The sequence below is a fragment of the Prosopis cineraria genome, unplaced genomic scaffold (assembly GCF_029017545.1).
Source record: "Prosopis cineraria cultivar Desert tree isolate PC_DT_omini unplaced genomic scaffold, ASM2901754v1 PC6, whole genome shotgun sequence".
NCBI lineage: Eukaryota > Viridiplantae > Streptophyta > Magnoliopsida > Fabales > Fabaceae > Prosopis > Prosopis cineraria.
Genome location: NW_026555337.1, coordinates 15,414,212 through 15,428,252, shown reverse-complemented (window position 1 = coordinate 15,428,252; position 14,041 = coordinate 15,414,212). Strand labels below are relative to the sequence as shown.

The window sequence follows — 14,041 nt, the reverse complement described above, 5'->3', positions numbered from 1 at the left end:
TTTGACTCGAGCACATTCATCTTGTGAGAAGAGAAAAGAGAACAAACACTTTTGAAAACCATCCTTGTATAGATCCTTTACTGCTAAATCTACCTCTAAATTTCTATTTGCAGGTACCTAGTAACAGCCATAATATTTCAAAACTTGCATAGAGATGGCCAATTCCTGAGAAGATCAAATCCTTCATGTAGTTTTTCACACATGGAAGAGCGCACATAATAGACCTCAGATGTAGATGATGAATTCAAAGTAACGTTAGTTGTCTAATGGGTTATAGTTTCAAGGAGGATTCCATGCATCTTCTACGAGATTGCAACAATGCCATACATAAATGGAAGTTGGTTATTAAAGTTGATCAACTGGGGAAATTTTGCTCATTACAAGGAATGGAATGGGTAAAGTGGAACTTGAAAAATGAAATTGGGAATGAGCACATAAAGAAGATCCCATGGCCAACTCTTTTTGGATACATATGTTGGGATATTTCAATCAATTGGTATAACTATATTTTTTATGCTAATGGTCAAAGATGTACCTATGATGGTTTTTCTAGTTTCTTTAAGGTTGTATAGACAAGGAGCTAATGAGCAACTATCTATTATTTAATCCTTTTGTTAAGTCAGAGGTGTAAATGAATCAAAGTGGAGAAGACTTCATCAAGCTACATGTTGATGGCTTCATCTAAAGTGATGAGAGCAATGATTGTGAAGGGTATTTGTGAGATAGCTAAAATAACTAGATTTGTGGTTTCAGCTCCAGATTGATCTTTGTCCCCTCGATAGTAGTGGAAATGATTGGCATTACATAGTGGACTTAATTTGTGTAGGGAAAGGAACTTATTCAGAGCGGCAATTTTTTCAGACTGTCTTAAAACGATTAACCTTATCATTCATAGTTGTGATGCCACTTTTCCTTTCAAGGATATTGTTTAGCAAGCAAGGTCTTTCTTCTTCATAGAGGGCCAAATTGATTTTAATCATGTGTATAGACTATAATAGAGTTGTTGATTACCTAGCAAGTCTATCTTATTTTTTATATGTTAACTTTTGCCTCTTTGATCATCATTCTTGCCTAAACATAGGAGTGGAGGATGATGAAAGAGGATATGTTGTTCTTTTTATTACTTGTACTTTGTTGCCTAGTTTTGATTAGTAATGCATTTAAGTTTTCATTCAGAAAAAAAAGTTAAGAGGTTAATTTAAAATGTTTAAAAGTGGAGGGAGTCATATATAATTATCTTAATGTTCATTGGAGATTTTATATATTTTAACATTAAAATTTTTAACTTATATTTATATTTTGATTTATATTTATCAAAATAAAAATTATAAAAATTAAAAAAAATTTAATCAATCTGTTCATTATTAATTATTGAACAATGCAAATTTAATTTGCATGGTTCATTATAATACAATTTTTTTATAATAATAATAATAATAATAATGAAATACTCACACAATATTTTTACCAAAAAAAAAAAAAAGCCTAACCCTAGTAGCATTTGGCGGAATATAAGCCTTGCACAGTTGCACTCCAATTTCGATTTTTCATATGGTCGAAGACTGAGGTTTTAGAGGGCTTCGTCAGAGGCATTATATTTCGTCTTCAACCTTGCAACACGGTATGTCACGATACACGCTCAAATTAGTTAGTTGAGCAATTATCTAGAAAGATTTAGTTTTGAATGATTATAATATGAAGGCGCAACATCTCATTCCTGGGTTTTGTTTAGGATTTTATGATTCAGAGTACTTGTTTATGGTGATGTTTGGGGTGTTAACTGTGTTCTGTAGATGAATAGCTTAATGCAATTGTGTGCAGGGGACCGTATAGTTAAACAAGGCAAAAAATGGCGTATGCAGCGATGAAGCCCACTAAACCCGGTTTGGAGGACTCTCAGGATCAGATTCACAAGATCAGGATTACTCTTTCTTCTAAGAACGTGAAGAATCTCGAGAAAGGTCTGTTTTGTTCTTTATAACTTTGCTTTATGTTCTGCTTCTTCTTCTTCTTCTTTTTAATCAATTTGATGTTAGATCAGATTCTATTGTACTATGCTACGAATTGCGGCCTCAGTGTGGATAAATGTAGCATTTTGATGGTTAAATGTCTGAGTCTATAGCTTAATCTCTAAATGTCTACCTTTTGCTTTTGTGACAGTTTGAGTTATACAGTCTTGTTGAATCATGCTTTACATTTGTCTTAAATCTATATATGTCTATATGTAATGTAAAATTTATACAAAGTCATAGGTCATGAATGTGTGGTTAATCTCAGACTTCATGGGAAATCACGTTCTAGTTTGCATTTAAATCTCAAATGCAGTTAATTTCTCTTGGTAATGTGATTCATATTTGCCTGATGATTAAGTTTTGCTTATTGACAGTTTGTGCTGACTTGGTACGAGGTGCCAAGGACAAGAGGCTCAGGGTGAAGGGACCTGTGAGAATGCCCACTAAAGTTCTTCACATCACCACCAGGAAATCCCCTTGTGGTGAAGGTAGGTTTAGTTTAAAAGTGTCCATCAACCCTATGCTGCCAATGCTTTTTTCGTTGGGTTGTCATTTGAAATTTATGAATGATACCTCTCCCATGTGTTTTCTGATTCTTACCTTCTAGATATCTTGTTGATATCAGGGAAAGGACAGAATTGCTGTGTTATATGTTCTTATTTCAGTTTCAGAGATCCTGCAATAGTTTCCCTTTCTAAATTTAGTTTTTCTATTTTATTGTTTTGTTCTCACTGTCCTTAAATCCTGTCCTAGTAGATGTATTGAAGTCAAATCTTAGTTATATTAACAAACATATGGATCAGTTTGGTGTGTTGTAAAAATGTTTTTACTAAGATAGCCAAAAGGAGAATTCTTGTGACATGCAATGGGCAATGGGTCCCTCTAATTTATACGATGAACATCCACAATGGTTTGGTGAAGTAATGTGGATTTGAATTAATACCAAATACAACGTTCATTTCTAATAAAACAAAATTCAAGTTTTATGATGACTCCTTTTGCTAATCTTGGACTGCTATTATTGTACTCCTACTTTTCCACTTGACCTGGTTTCTGATTTTTCTATTATCCTCGCACAATTTCATGAAAGTCAGATTCTGTTATTGCTGGTTGTCTTAATTGTACAATTGCTTCGAATTATTCCCCTTTTTTCGGATACAGAAGGATTTTATTGATGTGAAAAGAAATATATTAACGGATCTTAAGCCATCCCATCAAATAAGGAAATATAACCAAAATGATCATTAGCACAAAATGGTATTGTTATTTCACTTTGTACATCCACTGGGGAAACGCCCCAAAGAAGCTCATTGTGAGGCTAGAAGAATAACCTCTTGAAGACATGACAAGGGAGAATCTAATTATTGTTGTATTCATTGGTGTTTACCATCACCTTCACCTTTTACGATGAAATGTTCATCAAAGACTAACGTTGTTGTCAGCATCAGCTATGTACTGAGTTACTGTCAGGAATATCTTGCATTACGGTTACTTGAGTTATAGTGTTAATAATCACGTTGATCAATGCAAACTTCAGAAAGTAAGAATTCGGCAAAATGTAGAGCAATGTTTGGATTTTGGTTTCTTTTTCCATCTTCTACTAATGGAAAGGATTTTGTCTGTTAGCTGTGTAGATTATGGATTGGCTTGGTATAGCTCTATTGTCTTGACAATTGTTTGTAGAGGCTACTTTCCCATCCTTGTCTACGTTATGTGCCGTTAACTTGTAATGCTATTATTCTTTAGTAACATGTTTGTAGAATTGCGTAGTCTGTATCCAGTTTATCGCATTACATTCAATCACGTTTCATGATAATTGCATGATATTTTCTGGTTATTGTGGTTATAACTAGATGGATGTTGTGTTAGGTACCAACACTTGGGACAGATTTGAACTTCGTGTGCACAAGAGAGTTATTGACTTGTACAGCTCCCCAGATGTGGTTAAGCAGATTACTTCAATTACAATTGAGCCGGGTGTGGAAGTTGAGGTTACCATTGCAGATGCTTGATTTGGCCCAAAAATGATTTCTTTTTGTTATTTTGCCTCTTGGCTAAGAAAATGTTTTAGTGGAACTCTTACAATCTAGGGTTTGGCACAATGCCTTTCCTGGTTTATTAGTTTGAAGCTGGTAACATTGTTTGTTTATTTTTTGCTGTGGAAGTTGATAACACTTACCTTTATGGTCAAGGTTATTGATGAATACCTCCTTTATTAGTTTATGGTCATGGTTATTGATGAATACCTCCTTTTATTAGTTAGATGTTTAAGCTGTCGTTTGAAATTAATTATTTGCATATTATTGCTTGTATATATTTTTTTTGTGCTTTGATATTTTTTTTTTTAAAAAACTTAGAAAATATAGTCTGATAATCTTGAGTATGTGCTCAGTTATTTACGATATAAAGTATACAATTCACCCAATGGGAATGCGTTAGTTGCTTTGATGTTAGAATACTATGTTGGCATTTAATTGATTAAGAAATTTCACCAATTTGATATTTCTAATTCTTTCTAAATTTAGAACATTACGTATTGGTGGCCTTCTGTCTGGATCCTTTAGAAATCATCACAATTCGTTGTTTTATGTCAATGTATTCATAATTATTTTTCTAAATTTAGTGTACAACAAAATTGCACAAGGATTTTTTTTTTGGGGGGGGGGGGGGAATAAAAAAGGCTAAGCCCAAAAGTTTAAAATACCATGCTGCTCAAGAAATCAGGAGCAATTTCAAATAAAGAAGAGTAAGAAATTGCCTTGGCCAACTTATCTGCCACCCGGTTTAGTTCTCTATCCATGTGTTGAATCTTAATTGAGAGAATCTCACTCAAGAATTTGACAAAAAATTTATTTACAAACAAAGACTAATAACAATTTTATTTGAGAAAAAATAGTTTATGTTTTATTTCAATAACAATCAATTAAACATTGGTCTCTGTGAGGGAATAAATTTCTTATCAGGTTTTTAGATGTGATTCTCCCATCTTAATTTGCCACTTCCATTGTAGCATGTTGATAATCTCTAAGAAAGCTACAGTGGACGCATTGATGCTGTTGCTACCCCTATTAATATGCTCTATCAGATTCTATCAAAAGTTTTTTAAAGCGAGAATCTCGTCTAGGATCCCCAAGAGAGAAAAAACTACACTCATGGCCTAATATTCTAAAATTATTCTATTAGCCCAAGGGTCCTTTTTGCACATATGTTTTAGAAATAAAGGACATAATTGCCCTTAGTAAGAAAATGCAACAAGTATAAATTTAAATTTTTACAACTATATATTTATAAATTCATACTTTAAGTTCATATGTTAAAAAGTAATTGTCTATTGAAAGTGAAATTCTTATTTAGAATTAATATGTTCATTTTAGTTTACAATTTAAAGTTCGAACATTTACAAATACATGTTTATTTATTCATTAGACAAAATCCAAAATTTATGATTTCATGTATTTAAAATCAAGATTTATCATAATAGCAAATTTAGATTTTTATAACTACATGTTCACTAATTCAGAACTTTAGATTCACATATTAACAAATAATTTTTTATTGGTAGTAAAATTCTTATTTAGAGTTGAAAAGCTTGTTTTGGCCAACTGAATAAATTTATAACTTAAAGCTTGAATATTTACAAATATATGTTCATTTACTCACAAGTCAAAGTACATAATTTAAGACTTTATATATTTAGAACTACATTCATCAAAACAACAAGTTTAAATTTTTACAACTAAATGCTCACAAATTTATAATTTTAAGTTTACATATTAATAAGTAATTTTTTATTGATAGTGAACATAAAATTCTTTCTTTTTACTAAGGGAAATTATGTCTTTTCTTCCTAAAATATATTTGCGAAAAGGGCCCTTAAACATGCAGAATAATTTCAGAATTTATTAAGCTCTAAGTGCAATTTTTTTCTCCTTGGGGGGCCTTAGATGAGATTCTTCCTTTTCTAAAACCAAAGGCCAGCAGACAGAAGACCCTTAATACAATCCATTCCTCTGTTTCATAAGCCTTGCAAGAGCCTAAATCGTGACAGAACCCCATAATTCAATATGAAGATGATTTTATAGTTTATACGTGTAAAACATTATGAAGAAGATTTCCTGATCGGCTGGGAAATGAATTCAAAATTATTGTATTTAAAAAAGATAATAAAAATTTTTTCGTTAATTCAATCTAACTAAAGGGCTTTGCAGAACATGCCATGGACGAATATTTTTGGGAGGCATTATTTGAAAATCAGAATCGGTAGATCATCATTTATTTTTCACACTGCGATTTTGCTGAAGCCACTTGATTTTTTTTTAAAGAAAAATACAAGAGAAAAAATAACTATTCATCCCCATAGTTTTATTATGTTTTGTTATTGGTCTTTGTTTTTTACTGCTCTAGGCTTCTATAGTTTTTTCATTTACAATATTAATCCCTCAATTTTTAAATAAGCCTAGAGAGATGACATGGCACTAACAATGTTCAATTATCAATTGTGTAACTAACGATGTTAAATCTTGTGATGAATATTTAAATAAGAAAGAAAAAGGTAGGGCAATCACAAAATACAGAGTAATGAAAATTAACTAGAAGAAACTAAAGGCTATAATCAACTAAATGGAGACAAAATAAACTTCAATGTCAACATTAAAAAAAAATAACAATCCATGACTTCAAAATCAAGAAAAAAAATAAAATAGAGTATCTTGGTGTGACAGACAAAACCAAAATAGAAGTGAAGAGAAGAGTTCAAAATTTGTAAAAATGAACATAATAAAACTTAACCTTTGTTTGATGACCAATGAAATGAAATGATGTTGGTTACATACTAGATAATTTAATATTATTAGTGCTACATCATCATCCCTCTAAGTAAATTTTAAAGTAGAAGGATTAATATTATTGATGAGAAAAACTATAGGGTCCTAGAGTGTAACATCCTAAAATTTAAAACAAGATTTATTAAATTAATTAAGGGTTAAATTAGTTCATTGTTGTCTTTGTCGGGTTAAGTAGGGCGGATGGATGACTCTTAAGTCCATTGGACCCTATTTGGGAACTAAAAACATGCCTCAAGTGTCATTAAGCCACCTTAGGCCCACTTAAGAGGATTAATTTAAGGTTTTATGTTCTGTCTCATCAGCCACAATGGATAGCACAGTGTACCATGATGGATGTGATAGATTTTAAAATCTTGATTCGTGCTAAATAGACAAAACCTAAGAGAGAAAGAGTTTGAGGAGAATGCGCTTTTGCTTTGCTAAGGCTATTAGGATTCAATATTTTAGAGCTTCCTAGAGATTGAAATCACTAAGGCAAGTGTTCAAGCCTCCTCCTCCTCCTCTCTTGTGTTTTTTTTTATAGGTCTTTTGGGAGTTTTTGCTTGGGGATCCAAAAATAGGGGAAGTTCTACCTAAGTTTTTGACTTTAATGAGAATATGATATTCTTTGACATTTAACTAAGTGTTTGCTCATTGGATTATGTTAATGGGAATGGTTAATGAAGTTAATTATTGGTTTAATATTAACACTGATACTAAGTAATCAAATTTAAGCTAATGTGATAGTTTAACGATATTATTTAAGTTACTAGGAGGTTAAACAAGTAAATGAGCTAGAAATGAGGTTGATTACAGCTAATGATTATGATTAAAGTTAATAACTAAGGTTTGTAGATTAATTGTTTTTAGAGTGTGCTTGCTTGTTGGAGACTCCTATGATTATACGAGATTAATCTTGCTTTAGTAAACCAATGAGATAATCAAGAGTTAAATTCTAATATGTGTTTGTTATTTGCATTTATGGGGTTGAATGATTATGGTATGAAATGAGTTGAGATGATAAGTGTGTGTTTGCTTGTGTGAATGGTTGAGTTTCATGTTCGGATACATGATTGTATACAAATCAATGTATGGCTTATAGTATGATATCAAGTATAAGTATGTGAACATAGTTTGATAAACATGAGATTGACTATGTGATGAGTTGATTTAGTTTATGACTATGTTATGTCATTGAGCAATGAGTAATGATCATTTTGCAATTTAAACAATGAGTATAATAATATGGCTATGTTAAGCTTGAATATGAATATAAGCATGTCTTAGAACATGAGATGAAATTGCATGATCATAGATGGGTGAGAGTTTACCCAAGTAAGTATAAGGCATTGTGAAAATTTACATGGTGTAGCCCCACCGAAATTGGTGCATGGTGGTTGATATAATTAATTAAAAAAATACTTAGTATTATCATTGTCTTATAAAAAGTGGCATATGTAACACCCTCAAAAATACAAACCAATTTTTTGTAAATTATTAAAACCATTATCATGGTAGAAAATTTTCTTACCATGATACATCCAAGACATAACACAAGTCTTAAAATATCCAAAAAGGAAATTAAAACCATGAGGGACAGACATAATCCTCATGGTCATATAAATACTTTTAATAAAAAGGATTAGAGTTTACATGCTCCAAAAAGAAAATATGTCCTAAGTTGGCATAAGATACATTGTATAATCCAAAATAAGAGGCAACGTAAAAGATGGTGTCTCATACACCATAGTTACACCTCTGGTGCTTTCTCGGCCGGATTCGCTCCTGTAAAAATATTAACCACGGGGAATGAGACTTAAAAGTCCCAGTAACCAAAAATTAATATGTAATAATGCATGCGGATGTAACTAATCATGCGATTGTTAAGTGGGCACACAAAAACATTTAATCGAACAATATTTCCAAACAAACCGAACAAGTATTTAATTTGCATGACTGCACCTTATATCCTCCTTTCGCCATGCTCGGACATCAAATCACCCGGCCAAAGGTGAGTTGGACCAAGCGACACGCCACTCATTAGGTCCAATAAAGGCTTACCACGTGGTAATAATTAACCGAACAGAAATTCCCATTAACACCATACATTAAAATACTCTGACAAGTCATGCATCATTCAAATATCCAAACAGGAATATATCCGAACAATAATATCTCATCATGATAAACAAAAATAAATTTTTACCCACTTGGCAATAATTTCAAACAAGTATATACAGTATTTATTTTCAATAATTCATAATTTTTCCAAACAACAAAACAACACATAACCATTCACAAACACACCTATCACAACACATTAATAATAATTACCTTGTGTCTTGAATAACAAGTTCCCCTTCACAACTCCTTTTTCACCACTATCTTTGTCAATATAATCTACATAATTATTTCACAATACTATATATTAATTTTACATTAAAATAAATAACTCTAATTTAAAGAGTTAGAAAGTCTTAGATCTATAATCCATATTAACACTAATTTAAGATTTATGCCTCATTTAACTTTCCAAATTCTTTTCTAAAATTCTCGTACCCTAATAAACTATTTTTTTATCCTCAAATCACTTCTAGTATCACAATTTCATCCTTCTATATTCTAAAAATTCGTCCAAAAAATAAATTAAATTTTAAAATTATCCTGAAACCTCAAATCACCTTTCTATAACCTCAAAAATACCTATTCATACTTAAATAAATATTTAATAATCATAGGTTTATCCCTACATCTCAGATTTTACATAAATTCAACCATATAGATCTAGATTTTAACTCAAAAATTCTTAAACATGAGTTTCAACCTCAAGAAAATATTTTATAATATTTATTATATCCCTAAGAGTTTTAACCTATATTTTTAATCCATCATATGATCAGATTAACTATCCTATAGAAAAATCCTAATCAAATTATTTACTCTATCCTACAAAATAATCATATCACTAGAAAGCTAATATTATTTAGAAAATAACTATAAAATTAATTTTATAATTAAATAAATTTTTAAATGCTAATCTAAACAGGAAAGTTAGAACATACCTGAAGAAAAAGAAAATAATCCCCCCTTGCGAGAAAACGCCGAGCAACGTGAGAGGAAGAGAGAAAAATAATATAAAAATGAGATTGTGAGTCCCAAAATTATATTAAAAAAAACTATAGGTTTGAATTTAATTATTCAAACCTTTGGGCCAAAAGTTGCAATTTCCTCTAAATTGCATCTTAGCCTCTCATGCTTCCTAATACACACACTCCCTCCTTTTTATACATGAAGGCACCTCTTCTCTTCCCTCATCTAACCAATGTGGGACTTAGAAACAACAACCTTCCACCCCCCTTTTTTGTTCCTTCTACCTTCTCTTTTTTTTTTAACACACACATAAAAAAATTATTTATGTATTATATCTTAACTAAATATTGCTTATGTGGTTTTAAATTTAAATTTTTAAATTCATAATTAAATACGTAACCATAATATTATTTCTAAATAACCTCAAATAATATAAATTCCTATTATTATCATTTTTTTTTCAAAACCTATATTCCACAATTTTTTTTATTATATAAAAATCAGGATGTTACAATTTTCCCCTCCTTTTAGAAATTTTGTCCTCAAAATTTAATAGATAAGCTTAGAAACTATGTAGCTAAGCAAATAAATGTGGATAATCTCGCCTCATACTCTCCTTGGTCTCCCAGGTAGCATCACCTAGGGCTCCACCCTTCCAAAATCACCTTCACGAGTCGGATGGTCTTATTGCGCAGTTGTTTGTCCTTAAAGTCCTCAATTCGCTCCGGTTCGGATCTAAAGGTCAAATTCTCTCTCAATTCCACTTCTTCAGGTTCAATAACATGGGAGGGATCCGGGTTGTACTTCTTCAACTGTGATACGTAGAACACATTATGGATACCTGCAATCTTTGGAGGCAATGCAACTCTATATGCAGTAAATCCAATTCGCTCCAAGATCTCATGCGGGCCCATAAATCTAGGTGTCAACTCTTTTTTTTTGCCTTAATGGATCTACCAATACTTGTTACCGGAGAAACCTTCAAAAATACATAATCTCCTACTTCAAACTCTAATGGCCGTCTCCTCTTATCCGCATAGCTCTTCTGTTAGCTCTGAGATATTCGCAATTTTTGCTTAATCATAGCAATCTTCTGGGTGGTCTGCTCTACAATTTCTGGACCAATGATACTCCTCTCACTTAATTCTGTCCATCACAAAGGCGATCTACATTTCTTTCCATACAAGGCCTCATAAGGCGCCATCCCAATATTAAAATGATAGCTATTATTATAAGCAAATTCAGCTAATGGCAAATAATTATCCCAACTACCTGGTAGTTCAATGGCACAAGCTCTCAACATGTCCTCCAAAGTCTGGATCGTCCTCTCTATTTGTCTATCTGTTTGGGGGTGGTATGCGGTGCTAAAACTCAATCTGGTACCCATAGCCTTCTGTAGCACACCCCAAAAGTTTGAAGTGAACCTTGGGTCACGATCTGACACAATTCTAGAGGGTATACCATGAAGTCTAACTATCTCCTTAATGTATATCTCAGCAAATTTCTCTAATGTAGAGGTAAACTTGATACCAAAAAGTGAGCCGATTTGGTGAGTCGGTCTACTATCACCCAAATAGTATCCTTACTCGAGGGTGTTTTTGGCAATCCAGTGATGAAATCCATGGAAATATCATCCCATTTCCACTTTAGAATATCTAACGGTTGCAGTGTTCCAGCTGGCTTCTGATGTTCTATCTTTATCTTCTGACACATTAAACATCTAGAAATAAATTCAGTTACATCTTTCTTCATTCCTGGCCACCACCAACCTCGCTTCAAATCATGGTACATTTTAGTTATACCGAGATGAATTGTATATTTGCTCCTATGAGCTTCTTCTAAAAGGATATTCCTCAATCTTGGATCATTAGGTACACAAACTCTACCTTTATACCTCATCACTGTGTCCTCAAAGATGGTAAAATTTGGGGCCTTACCTGCCACTATCTCCTTCCTTATATTCCTCAAGTAGTCATCACTCTACTGTGAGACTCTGAGATCTTCCTAAAATTTGCTCTCAAAGTCTACTACCTGGAGTGCGGCCATTTAATGTTCAATCACATCTACTGGAACATCATGAAAACTGTTCCACAAATGATATTCATGAACCATCAAATGTGCAGCATGAATAGTCTTCCTACTTAAGGCGTCAGCTACCACGTTAGCCTTACCTGGATGGTAATGTAATTCAAAGTCATAATCCTTTAGAAATTCCATCCATCGTCGCTGCCTCATATTAAGCTCTTTCTGATCAAATAAATACTTCAGGCTCTTATGGTCACTGAAGATTTGAAACTTAGATCCATACAAGTAGTGTCTCCATATCTTCAGAGCAAACACAATTGCAGCCAACTCTAAGTCATGTGTAGGGTAATTTTCCTCGTGTAGCCTCAACTGTCTAGAGGAATAGGCAACCACTCGGTCATTTTGCATCAAAACACATCCTAAACCCTTTAAAGAAGCATCAGTGTACAGAGTGTACGGCACCACAGGATCAGGAATAGTCAATACTGGAGTAGTGGTTAACCTCTTTTTTAATTCTTGGAAAGCAGCTTCACATTTGTCAGTCTAAATAAATGGGGCATCTTTTTTAGTCAGCTTAGTCAAGGGCATCGCAATTTACGAAAATCCCTTAATAAAGCGACGATAATAACCTGCTAAACCTAGAAAGCTTCGTATCTCCATCTCAGATTTTGGCTGTTCCCACTTCATCACTGCATCAATCTTGCTAGGATCAACCGCAACTCCATCTCTGGACACAACATGGCCCAAAAACTTTACTTCTTGGAGCCAAAATTCACACTTGCTTAATTTGGCATAAAGCTTATTTTCTCTCAAAACTTGCAAGACAATTCTTAAATGCTCACCATGAGCCTCCTCATCCTTTGAATAAATAAGAATGTCATCAATAAACACTACTACAAACTTATCTAAATAGGGTCAAAAGATCCTATTCATGTAATCTATGAATACCGCAGGAGCATTCGTAAGTCCAAACGGCATTACCATGAATTCATAATGCCCATATCTCGTCCGAAATGCTGTCTTAGGTATATCCTCCGCTCTTACTCTCAATTGGTGGTACCCTGACCTTAAGTCAATCTTTGAGAAAACTGCGGATCCCACAAGCTGATCCAGCAAATCATCGATTCTCGAAAGTGGATATTTGTTCTTAATGGTTACTTTGTTCAATTGTCTATAATCAATGCACAATCAGAGGCTTCCGTCCTTCTTCTTTACAAAAAGGACTGGAGATCCCCGAGATGAAACACTCGGTCTGATGAAACCCTTCTCAAGTAGCTCTTCAATTTGCTTTTTTAGTTCTACCAACTCTGAAGGGGACATTCGATAAGGAGCCTTAGAAATTGGCCCTGTACTGGGTACCAATTCAATTGAGAACTCTACCTCGCGCTTTGGGGGTAAACCGGAGACTTCGTCTGGAAATACATCCACAAATTCTTTGACAATTGGGATATTCTTCATGACTTCATCAATCTCAGCTTGGATAGAGAAGAAAACCATGTAGGCCTGGCAACCCTTCTTCATATATCTATCAACTTGCGCCGCCGACAAGAAAACATGATTTTGAGTCTCGACTGGGGTCACCGACAAAGAAGATAAAGACACACTCCTCTCTCTACAATCTAGGATAGCACCATTTGCAACCATCCAATTCATTCCTACAATTACATCCATACCTCTCAGTGGTAGGATAATTAAGTCCATAGTTGTTTTCCTATTTTTAAACTCGACCACTAGGTTAAGGCATGCCTTAGCAGTCCTCATAGATTCTCCCACAGGAGTAGACACATTCATATCAAAAGGTAAAATACACACAGACAAATCAAGGTTCTTTACACAAGTTTCAGAAATAAAAGAGTGTGTAGCACCCGAATCAAATAGTGCAACAATATCATGATGAAGGATTTTGATATTACCTCTAATGGCATCTGGGGAGTTCATGATGTCCTGAGTAAGAGAAAACACATGGCCAGATACAGTAGGATGCTGGGAAGGGTTCTTCGTATTTGAGTCCTGATTGTCCCCACAAAACTTTACAATATGACCGGGTTTACCACAAATGTAACAAACCCAGTACTGTCTGAAATGACGGCG

The 14,041-nt window shown here is 33.3% G+C and overlaps 1 protein-coding gene and 1 long non-coding RNA gene across 2 annotated transcripts; one reads left to right on the top strand and one right to left on the bottom strand.

Moving 5' to 3' along the window:
* Nucleotides 1-1,484: 1,484 nt before the first annotated feature.
* On the top strand, nt 1,485-4,274 carry LOC129313795 (40S ribosomal protein S20-2-like). Its single transcript, XM_054957191.1, has 4 exons — nt 1,485-1,621; nt 1,822-1,961; nt 2,387-2,500; nt 3,882-4,274. Exons 2-4 carry the CDS (start codon nt 1,850-1,852, stop codon nt 4,022-4,024), a joined length of 369 nt encoding a protein of 122 aa, XP_054813166.1. The 5' UTR covers nt 1,485-1,621; nt 1,822-1,849; the 3' UTR covers nt 4,025-4,274.
* A 4,220-nt stretch (nt 4,275-8,494) lies between these two features.
* Nucleotides 8,495-10,072, bottom strand: LOC129312955 (uncharacterized). Its single transcript, XR_008593777.1, has 3 exons — nt 9,898-10,072; nt 9,170-9,235; nt 8,495-8,620 (listed from the first exon to the last, which is right to left on the bottom strand). It is a non-coding gene; the product is annotated as an uncharacterized LOC129312955 (long non-coding RNA).
* Between the last annotated feature and the right edge of the window lie 3,969 nt (nt 10,073-14,041).

Coding starts and splice junctions, on each gene's coding strand:
- LOC129313795 (XM_054957191.1), top strand. CDS start 1,850: ATGGCGTATGCAGCGATGAAGCCCACTAAACCCGGTTTGGAGGACTCT. Junction 1,962..2,386: donor CGTGAAGAATCTCGAGAAAG/GTCTGTTTTGTT, acceptor GCTTATTGACAG/TTTGTGCTGACTTGGTACGA. Junction 2,501..3,881: donor GAAATCCCCTTGTGGTGAAG/GTAGGTTTAGTT, acceptor ATGTTGTGTTAG/GTACCAACACTTGGGACAGA.